The 11,747-nt window shown below is 34.8% G+C and overlaps 1 protein-coding gene across 1 annotated transcript; it reads right to left on the bottom strand.

Annotated features, from left to right (window-relative positions):
* Positions 1-4,469: 4,469 nt before the first annotated feature.
* LOC145125800 (ATP-dependent RNA helicase) lies at positions 4,470-9,570 on the bottom strand. Its single transcript, XM_079061213.1, has 3 exons — positions 9,382-9,570; positions 5,262-8,520; positions 4,470-5,166 (listed from the first exon to the last, which is right to left on the bottom strand). Exons 2-3 carry the CDS (start codon positions 8,396-8,398, stop codon positions 4,773-4,775), a joined length of 3,531 nt encoding a protein of 1,176 aa, XP_078917339.1. The 5' UTR covers positions 8,399-8,520; positions 9,382-9,570; the 3' UTR covers positions 4,470-4,772.
* Positions 9,571-11,747: the final 2,177 nt, after the last annotated feature.

The following is an 11,747-nucleotide window of genomic DNA, read 5'->3' as shown; positions in this document are numbered from 1 at the left end:
CCTCTCCCTCTGTCACTTCCTCTCCCTCTGTTACTGCCTCTCCCTCGACGAGAATCTCCACGATACTCCGAACGACCCATATACCTACATGTATTTAACAAAATAATTGTGGTTCATAAAATAATTTAAAGTGGATAACAATTTTAAGTGAACATACTCTATAATGGAAATAATATAATGACATTAATTTAAAGTGGACAAACCATATGATAGATTGCAAATAGTTTAAAGTGTATGACAACAAAAAATACCCTAATCATCAGAAGAGTGGTCAGATAAATCAAGGTCGTCTTCCTCATCTTCTGTATCTTCAAACTCTTGATATTCTTCTTCTTCATCACCATTCATTTCTTTATTTGTATTGGGGTCGTTAACTTCTATGAATTCTTCACCTCTGACTAGGGACATAGGTTCATTATTACTTACTTCATTTGAATAATCAAACCGTTCATCAGTTTGAAAGAACTGTTCTCCTTCCATGTCTTCATCGTCCGCGACTTCAGGTACAGATTGGGCGATTTCATACATTCCTCTTGGTTTCGTCTTGACAACAGCCCACCATAACTTTAAATTCTATTTCATAGAGGGGTATGGTGTATAATACACTTGTTCCACTTGTGATGCCAAGACAAATGGATTGTCGGTTTGAATTCGAGAGGTAGGTTTTATATCAACCAACTTATGTTTGTTAACTCTTATTCCGCGGACATTATCAAACCAAGTACATTTGAATAATACAACAACACAATGCCCACTGCCACGATAATCAAGCTCTAGTACCTCATCCAAAAATATGTAGTAGTCGCACTCTGGTTGGTTATAAGTCGTCCCCCTCACACATACTCCACAGTTATTTGTCACACGTCCATCACCATGGCTACGTGTGTGAAACTTATATCCATTCACAAAGTACCCTTTGTGCGATTGAGCATATTGCATTGGTCTCATTGCTAGAACTTCCAAATGTTTAGTACTATCATCTGAATCAATCATTACCTACATCGAGGAATACATATTAATGGTGTTGGCTAATGTTTAAATAATATTAATCGGTATGATTTAATCCGTTTAACTTACATGATGTTGGAACCGGTCGGCAAAGAGACGATCTCTAAGACTCTCAAGAGGCTCACTCGGATAATGCTCAAGCACCCAATTGTCGAACATGTGGATGTAAGGGTAAACTTCTCGACGATTTAAGAGGATATAGGTGTGAGCCTTGTGAAGTTCTGCATCGCCTATGCGTGATCGAATTCCACCTTTTTAACGTTTTTGTCTTTGTTTTTATCCTTTATAATGTATAATAAATCGATGTATTTCTTTGTTTTATCACCATATTACAAACATACATGCATACATACTTAATACATAAATGTATCTTTTGTTTTATCAACTTATTATTCACATACATATGTACGGGTATGGGTATAAGAAGTTGATGAAACAAATAAATGCGTTGATTTAGTAAGTTGATATAAATATGAAACGAAAAAACAACGTTGAATGATCGAAAATGGAAAAACGATTTTGTTTTGTGGGTAATCCGTGACAAATCACTCACGGATTATCCACGAACCAGAATCTTTTTTTCAATTTTTGACCATTAAATGTTGTTATATTCGTCCAATCTTCTACAAAACATAATCAATTGATGTATTGACTTGTTTGTTCAACTTATTTCACAAATAAAATTAAACATACATAAATACTTTTATACATGCGTACATACTTAATATTTCAGTATACTCCATTTTTTCATCAACTTAGTAAACTCATACATTCATGTGTATGATATGTATCTAATAAATTGAAAAAACAAAGAAATACAATGATTTATTAAGTTATGTTAAGCATGGAATGAAAAATACAACGTTTGAGGGTCGAAAAATAAAAAAAAAACGATTATGGTATGTGGGTAATCTGTGGATAATTACCCACATCTTTCCCACAGCAATAAATATTTTTTCCATTTTTGACCATTTAATGTTATTGTCTTTGTTTTATCATTTATAATGTTTAATAGATCAATGTATTTCTTTGTTTTATCAACTTATTATACACATATATGCATACATACTTTATAAACTAATGTATCATTTATTTTTCAACTTATTATTCACATATATATGTACATGGATGAGTATAATAAGTTGATGAAACAAAAAAATGCATTGATTTAGTAAAACGATAGAAATATGGAACTAAAAAACAACGTTTAAGGGATGAAAATGAAAAAAACAATGTTTTTATGTGGGTAATCTGTGGAAAATCACTCACGCTTTACCCACAGACCAGAAGTGTTTCTTCATTTTTCAAAATCTGTGGGTAAGCCGTGGGTGATGGCGATATTGTTCCCACGGATTTTCCACAGATTTCTTTCTGTGGGTAATCTATGTGTAATCTGTGAGAAATACTTTGTAAATTAGGGTTTTTTAAGTCGTGGAAAATCTGTGGCAAATGTGTGGGTAATTACCCACGGATTTTGTCCGTGGGTAATTTTCGTGGGTGAAGGTCCATTGTGTAGTAGTGGTAAAATAGTTTGTTGTACTATTAAATACAATTAAAAAATGAGTGACTAATGGGAAAATTGATGATTATTGAAAGTCATTTTATGACGTTAACCCTAAATAATGAACTATGCATTATGAATTATGCTTTTTTTTTATCTTTTTAAAACAATAGTTTGTCGCACCCACTAATCCTATTTATAGATCTATATATTTTTCCATAGGACTTTAACCATCAACCGGTTGGCCTAAGGGGCACATTTTCAACACGCATGATACCTATATGCTATTAGCCATAATATCTTTGGTTTATACTTTATACATTATGCATTATATCTATATATGACACCAATAAGTCATTTATATGGCATGCCATTTCTTAGCCTTTGGATGGACCATTTAAACTTATAACTGATTGTGATGATTTTGGCTATTTACAATCAAGATATCATATTAGGAGAACCCTATAAATTTTTGTAAGAAAAATAAATGTAAAATCATTTATCTATTCCTATATTTAATCAACATATTTAAAAAGTTCTGCAATGAATGATTTTGTTGTTGTTTTTTCATGGTTATTTTTGTTTAGGAGGCATATAAAGTGGAAGAGGTGCATGAAATTACCCACAAAGTATTTGGATGTTGATATTGATAAGCAACAACTAGGTATGATTTAATTTAGAGGATCCACAATGCATAGTTTAATGGGAGAGTTGAATGATGTGACATGGCTAATTGACATTCAAGGGATTAAACTCTACATTGTAGGATGTCATGTTGGTATATGATAGATTTGGTGTTCAATGCCTATTGAACTCTTCAATGGAAAAAAAAACATTTTAATTATTAAAAGTATATTTTATTGAACTTTGTAGAGTTCAATGTATTGTAGTAAAAATTAATGTAGAATTATATAAAAAGTAAATTGATGATCTGTAAATCCATTAAACTCTAATAAGTTCAATGTATTGTTGATACTTTTATTTATGATTAATGTAGAAATGTCAATTGCACCTTTTTTTTTTTGACAAGTTTTATGATTATCATGTTGCTTAAATTAAATTGACCCGACATGTTTAGTGAACTCACCCGCTCTACCTTATGCTTGAACTACAGGAAGGATTGTCAGAGGTTCGTATGTTAAAATCGTACAAAAAATTATGGGTAAGCCTTTAGGTTGCGTTTAGTTACGGAAAAACAGTTTTCGTTTTCCATTTTCCTTTTTCAGAAAAATGAAATAAGTTTTCATTTTCATTTTTCATTAGAAAATTTAAAAAACACGTTTAGTTAAAACTTATTCATTTTTTTTTTTTGTTTTAGAAAATTAACGAACATGTTTAGATGTGTATGTTTTGTGCCGGCTTTTCATTTTTAGAAAACGGTGGTTGTGGTGGCGGTGGTTGTGATGTGGTGGTGATGATGGCGATGGTGGAAGTGATGGGTCGGTGAGTGTGTGTTTGTGGGGGTGGGGGTGTTGGGGCTTGGGAGTGGGTGGGCAGGGGAGAGGTGGCATGAGGGTGGATGCATGTTTATATTTTAGAAAAAAAAAATTGGAATTAGAAAAATGTTAAAAGCAGTAATGTTGGTGCCAAGCTTGTTTCATTAAGCTGTGACAAGAAAAAACAATTCATAGTTGGGTAAGTTGATGAAAAATTCAAAGCTGAAAATAATTTTAGACACGTGTATTGAAGAGTTTCTTTATTTTGCAGGAGAATACCACACACAAATATTCTCGAGATCTTAAAATGTGAATCTTCTTTTTCATCAAGGGGTATGCTTCATTTTAATGATAAACTTGGTTTCTGTTAATGATTATTAGAAATACAATTAAAACGGGTGAATTGCATCAAATAGCAACATACTTGCCTTTTTTTACCATTATATGCAATGCAATCAACTGTTTTCTACCCAGAATAGCAATTAACTTAACAATATATTAAACCAAAAAGCAAGATTTGTGACTTTGAAATGTATACTTAAGAATTTTAAAAGTACTAGTGAATGCTTTCAGATGTATCCAGTACCTGTTTCAAAAGCAACCCACAAACCACATTGTTTCCTACAACCAATGGAAGATGGAAGTTGTGGAAAACGGTATAATTTACAAACAAAGTTGCTTCATAAAAACAAAAACATTAAAATAACAAAATGTGTAAAGTGAAAAAAAAGACAGCTCATGACACAACAATAGAAATAGAAACAGCAAAAAAACAATTCCATCATTTCCACGTGTACCATAAACATTGATTGATTAAGATTAACTGATTAAGCACGCCTTTTACTGAGCCTCCATGAATTTGGCTCATGGTATCGATCATAAAGGGGTTCAATTCGTTCTTGGCGTTTGCGTTTGCTCATTTTAGTAGGATCAGAAACCTTAAAGAACCTAGGAGCTAACTCAACCAGCCATTTCGGATCAACCACAGTAACTTCACGCATGTACTCTTTTGTTGTCATAACTAACTCATGGTAAATCACCCAATCTGGTTGCCTTTGAAACAGAGCACTACTTGGGTGTATATAAACCGGTTGATTCTCAACTATTGTTCTATACCCTTCTTGTGGATCCTTCCTTGCAGCATGAAAAAAGAACCCAGCTGTTATCGCCTTCCTTATCTTTGTAAAATTCTTCCCAGCAGTCACAACATCCAGCTTGTACCTAAATCACCAAAAAAGGCAATTTAGTAAACTTAAAAAAAGGTAACAACATAAACATAATATAGCAATCCAGATTAAGTAAGAAAGAGAACATACTTGTCCATTATAGAAAGAAGCTGTTTCCTAACATCTTGTGCCCTTCTCAACGAACGTGACTGAACAAAGTTCTCAAAACACCAAGGCCCAGAAAAATTCTTAGCTTTCCAAGCTTCATAAACTGCCAACAGAGTAAGATGATCACCTTCGGGTTGAAAAAACTTTGCTCTTTTTTGATCAGCTTGAGCTTGCTTCTCTCTAGGTCTATAAAAAATATTCCCAGTTTGAATCATAGCAATAATAGTCAAAATCTCATCACTACACCCCAAGTCAACACTCGCAAGAAGCATCTTTGACAAAGGAGGTTCAAGAGGAAACTCCGCCATTTTTCTACCCAATTTAGTCAAAAGCCCTTCTTCATCCAAAGCTCCAAGACTATACAACTGTTCCATGGCAGAAATCAAAGCTTGAGGAGAAGGCGGATCCATGAAATCAAAAGATAAAAGATCATTAATCCCCATTGCTTTTAAAGTCAAAGTAGTCAACCCGAGATTAATCCGTTGAATTTCTGGAATCGAAGTGGGAGACATTTCGTTATTGAACGCGCTTTCTGTGTAAAGCCGGTAACATTTCCCGGGACCCGTACGACCCGCCCGACCCGCCCGCTGCTTCGCGGATGCTTGCGAAATTGGAGTAATCACAAGCGAATCAAGCCCTTGTTTCGGGTTATAAACGTTCTGTTTCGCAAAACCAGGGTCAATAACGTAAAATATCCCGTCAATAGTCAAAGAAGCTTCCGCAATATTCGTTGCTACAACCACCTTCCGTTTCCCCGGTGGGGCCGGGTCGAAAATTCTCGATTGCATTTCACTCGGAAGCGCACTGTAAACCGGTAAAATAATTAACTCGGGGACGTTTTTACCTAACCCTTTCATTCTCTCATACAGACACTGACACGCATGGTCGATTTCTTCTTGACCTGTTAAAAAGACCAAAATGTCCCCCTCGGGTTCTGTCAAGTGGATTTGCATGACTGTGATGAGAGCTGCATCGAGGTAATCGGATTCCGGTTGTTTCGTGTAGAGGATTTCAACGGGAAATGTTCTTCCGGGAATTGTAAAAATATTACAAGAGAAGAAATACCCGGAGAATTTTTCAGCATCTAATGTTGCTGAAGTGACAATTAATCTAAGATCGGGTCTTCTTCTGATAAGTTGTTTTAGTAAGCCGAAAAGAACGTCTGTATGGATTGTTCTCTCGTGTGCTTCATCGAGCATGATGACTGAATACTGAGATAAGTTTTCATCGATTAGGATTTCTCTTAGAAGCATTCCATCCGTCATGTATTTGATAACTGTTTCTGGACCTGTGCAATCTTCAAAACGGATTGCGTATCCGACTTCTTCACCCAATCGACACCCAAATTCTTCTGCAACTCTTTTAGCAACAGACATGGCTGCAACTCTACGGGGTTGTGTACACCCGATTTTACCCCTGGTGGTGTAACCGGCTTCTGCTAAATACTGAGTCACCTGAGTTGTCTTCCCGGACCCGGTTTCTCCAATCACCACCAACACCTGGTTGTCATGTACTGCTTGAACCAATTCCTTCTTCAATTTGTAAATCGGTAAACTTTGTCTTTGTTCTTGAAGAGAAAGTTTTGACCTTTGACCGAAAGTCAACGCTTTACCGAAAGCATCCTTTTTCCATTCGGGCATGTCGTATGCGGACAATCCTACCCCTCTGAGTTCTTGAGCTAAATGGCGTTCACCTGTCTCTGGCATTGGGTCTTCCCATGGACGATTGAGATCTTTTGGAATGGAATCAAGCATTGTTCTTTGTTGTTGTTCTCTTACTTCTCTTCTTTCTTTTATAAGAGCAGATTGTAAAGCTGCTGCTCGGCTTAAAGAACCTTCTGGATTTTTAAAGATTTTCACAGGTGACATGTCCATGGAGTATCGGCTTTGCCCTTGTAAAAAAGCAGGTTCATCTTCGTTTAATTCAACTTCAAGTTCTTCTTCAGCTCCTTCTTCTTGATAAAGCATTCCATCTGTTTCTTCATCATACATTGGGTACTCTTTTACACTTAACACCCCTGAAGCTATCAATTGCTTCGCTTCCCATCTTTCTGGAGAACTCATTCTTTTCAAAGGTCTGCGTGAAGGTACAGCAACATCTTCTTCTGTGATTCTGATTCCTGAAAGTCCTGTTCTTGTTGTAGGGATGGAATTGGTTGAGAGATTTGACGGATTTGTCCTTGAAGATTCATCATCTTTGGTTTTCTTCAAAGGTAGCAGATCTTTACCTGTGTTCTGATCCACATCTCTCATGGAAAGAGAAAGCTTTTGACCTGAAATTGAGATTACTTTGACAAATACTTCTTGATCTCTTTTGACTACATCTTTTGCATTAGGAATTCTCCTTGTAGCCATTTGTGAGACATGAACTAGACCTTCTTTTCCCTTGATTTCATGCAGCTGAACAAAGCAACCACTGTCCATTACCCTAGAGACTCTACCTTTGTAGACATGGTATAATTCTGGTTCATCTGATTGTCTCCCATAACTCTTCCTCTCTCTTCTGTTTTCCTCTTCTTCATCTTCTTCCCTGTGTCTTTCTCTACCTCTGTCATCTTCTCTATGTTTGTCTCTACCCCTGTGACTACCCCTATCATCTTCTTCTCCTCCTCTTCTTCTGTCATATCTGTCATCATTCTCCCTTCCCCTGTGTCTATCTCTCCTATCCTTATCCCTATCCCTTCCTCTATCTCTATCTCTATCTCTAGAATCTCTCCCACCATCTTGTTGAGTCCTCTCTCTGGCTTCCATCTCAATCTCTCTTTCCAACTCCTTGACCCTATCCTTAGTATCCCCAATATTCAAAGCTGGAAAACTCGACTTTGGTACATTATCATCTTTCTTGCTATCAGATTTAGACTTCAGTTTTGGAGGCAAAATCGCGTGAATGATCTTCAACAAAGTGTGAACAAAGTAATCAGGCATCTCAGCCCCATTTTCCTTCAATTTAGCATCGAATTCATCAACAGTTTCGCATTTCCTGCCTATCTCAGTGATGAATTCAGCCAACACTTTATCTCCAAACCCTAAGTGAGATTCAAGCTCTGTACAAACCTTGGATACCAGTGACAGATATTCGAGTTTTTTCAAACTCGGTTCCTTCTTTGTTTGAGACACCATCTCCAGATGAAACAGATATAATACAACGGGAATTCAAATACAGATGAATGTGTAAAGATAGGGGTTGTTTGGTGTGATCTGAATTATTCATACATATGAATGGCAAAGAGGCTCTGGAAAATCTGCATCCGAATAAAAACATAGTGTTTGGTTAGACATTTGAATAGTTAAGCTGAATAATAAAAATGATCATTTTAACCTTTTGAACTATTTTCTTCAGATGCATATAATACAATCCTTTTAGTAAGCATGTGAAGTGGATATAATGTATAATTTGCAGAAAATTAGAATGTAAAAGTGAAATAGTTACAATTTTGGATAGAAATTGATGAAATAATGTATACAATCAGATCTGTTCTTGAACATGTGAATGAAAAAATGTTGCTGCTTTAAAGGAAAAAACACACATTCAGTATGAATGCACATAATATACATGAATCCTGATCATTGCTAGTATGATATTTAGGTATCTTGCAAATAAATGAGGAGATTTTTGCTTTGAAATACATATATACAAAACAATAACTGTGAAACTCTAATTTCATTCTAAATGGAGTCAAACCTATATAGGTATGTTACTTGAAAAGGAACCGATAGAGAGTAAAGATATCCAGCATTCAATAGTATATTCAATAGCATACTCAATCCAGCCAGGGAATCATACAATTCGAACTTCATAAACTTTTCAGCAAAATCAACAAATAATTTCATCATATGTGGAGGATAATTTCAGAACTTTTGCATCAGAACATAATTCGACTCAGCAAAAACAAGTACTAAAGAACATAACTCGACTCAGCAAAATTTTGCATCAGAACATAATTTCATAAATTTTATATCAGACATAATTCCATCAAATAATTTCAGCAAAAAGCAGGATATTTCAGCAAAAATCAGCAAACAATAGCCAGATTTCAGCCAGAAATCGGCGAATTCAGTGTATTTGAGGAGAGAAAAAAGGAAAACAGAAGAACGGCATATACCTGAAGAGAAATCTGCTGTGCGACGGTGGCGCGGGAGGTGTTGGAGGGTGGCGCCGGAGATGCGAAGGTGGAGAGCCGATATGGAAGAGTGGAGCGTCGGAGGTTTGAGAGAGAAGAGGCGTCGATTAGGTTAGGGCAATTTTGGAAGCGTGTTTGTTTTTTTTTTTTTTGGTTCAGATACATTTTACATCTCATTCAGTCTGATCGTTTTTTCTTATTAAGATGGTGTACTAACATGGCCTAGTTTTTTATTTTTTATAATGAAATTTTAATTAACATAACATAGCCTTTATTTTTAATTAATAAAAAAATAAAACACATCAAATTTTATAACTTTTTTTTCTTTATTTGACTATTATCGATTAAAATATTTTTTATTTTTTATAATCATAAATAAAAAATAACAATAATTATAGAAAATATTTTTGTTCACTGTTTATATTAAAAGTGTTTATATTTTTTTATTATCTTAAAATAATAAAAACTCATTATTTATAATAATATTTTATAATAAAAAATTGGTATAAATTGTATCGTTAGTGGATGTAAAAATTAGATTTAATGGGATAGTATGGTTGAAAGATAGAAAAACTAGTTTTTTTGATATATCGTTTGATTGAATTTGATTATCGATAAAAAATTGTAAAAATAGAAACAAAACAATCGAGTATCTTAATTGGACGGGGAAAAATTAGATGATGAAATATATGTCATTTGCATGGTGTTTATGAAAATATATGTCACTTTAATTGATTCGTACACAACAAAATTTTTCCATACACAACAATTTGTGCATTAAAGTGTTGTATTGTACAATTCCATAAAACATAAATTGTTGTGTACAAATCACTTCCCTTATGTTTATGTTATTAGCTATTATCATTAGCAATTTAATTTTTAAGAAAATCCGGTGTGGTTTATCCTAATAATGCACGTAACCCAGGAAACCGAGTAAACTACAAAATTGATCATGTTTTTTTTGTGGAGTCTAAAAAGTTTTCAACTTGTAAATATAGAGAGTTTGATAGAGTTTGGTTGTGGTTTAGATTGTTAGAGTTAAATCATGTGTGTTAGAAATAAGTTTGGCTGGTCCGACCAGATTAGGACCACGTAGCCTATACCACGTAGGAATTTAAATGACGAAAACTTGAAAAAAAAGTTGAAAATTAAATTAAACTAGATGCAACCTGTTTATGCATGTTTATATTTTTTTATCCCAAAATATGTCACGAACCGAACTGATTTTGAGGAAAATCATTTTTCACTTTACCCTAAATTCGAATCGGTTAAAAATTGATCCAGAGTAATTCAAAACTGATTTTGTGTCCCTCCACTAAAATATATCAACATGTTAGCAATTCTCAACGCGACAAGAACCCGACACAAAAAATGGGTTTGGGTTGAGATTTCTGACCCGTCAACCCGCCAAATAAACGGGTCGTGTTCAAATTAGTTATTTAGTCTGTGGGTCAACCCCCACCAACCAATTTAATTTTTTTATTTTATTTATTTTTAAAGGATATTACCGTTTTAAAGTATGCTCCCTCGAAGGTGGTTCACCATTTGGTGAAGACACGAATACATTTTGCCTTACATTTGCAAACGTTGTTGCATAACATCCTTTTGGTCACCCTGAAATTTGAGAAGATTTGAACCTAATACCTCCATATGGGAAGATTCACTGTATGATATATTAGATTTATGTTATGTGACTATGTTTATCAGCTTCTGCATGTTGTGTGCTCTGAATCAAATTAATCTTCAATATTATGCAAATAATATTTGTGTACACGAGTCAACCCACCAACACGAATTAGACCCACAAACCTGCGAACTTTTATATATAAACAGGCTAGACGAGTCGTGTCCTTTATGTATACAACGCGCCAACCAATAACCCCCACCAACCAATTTAATTTTTTTTTTTTATTTATTTTTAAAGGATATTACCGTTTTAAAGCATGCTCCCTCGGAGGTGGTTCACCATTTGGTGAAGACACGAATACATTTTGCCTTACATTTGCAAACGTTGTTGCATAACCTCCTTTTGGCCACCCTGAAATTTGAGAAGATTTGAACCTAAGACCTCCATATGGGAAGATTCACTGTATGATATATTAGATTTATGTTATGTGACTAGAGTTTATCAGTTTCCGCATGTTGTGTGCTTTGAATCAAATTAATCTTCAATATTATGCAAATAATATTTGTGTTCACGAGTCAACCCACCAACACGAATTAGACCCACAAACCTGCGAACTTTTATATATAAACAGGTTAGACGAGTCGTGTCCTTTATGTATACAACCCGCCAACCAATAACCAGCTAACCCATGACAAGAATAATTATGTGGGTCATGCATAGG

The sequence above is a fragment of the Lactuca virosa genome, chromosome 7 (genome assembly GCF_052849685.1).
Source record: "Lactuca virosa cultivar CGN04683 chromosome 7, Lactuca_virosa_CGN04683_v6, whole genome shotgun sequence".
Taxonomy (NCBI): Eukaryota; Viridiplantae; Streptophyta; class Magnoliopsida; order Asterales; family Asteraceae; genus Lactuca; species Lactuca virosa.
This window is presented reverse-complemented; position numbering and strand designations above follow the sequence as displayed.

Bases quoted from the DNA above. Each gene is read 5' to 3' on its own strand.
- LOC145125800 (XM_079061213.1), bottom strand. From the start codon at position 8,398: ATGGTGTCTCAAACAAAGAAGGAACCGAGTTTGAAAAAACTCGAATAT. The intron at 5,167-5,261 runs GTATGTTCTCTT...TTGGTGATTTAG, and splicing joins CTTCTTTCTATAATGGACAA to GTACAAGCTGGATGTTGTGA.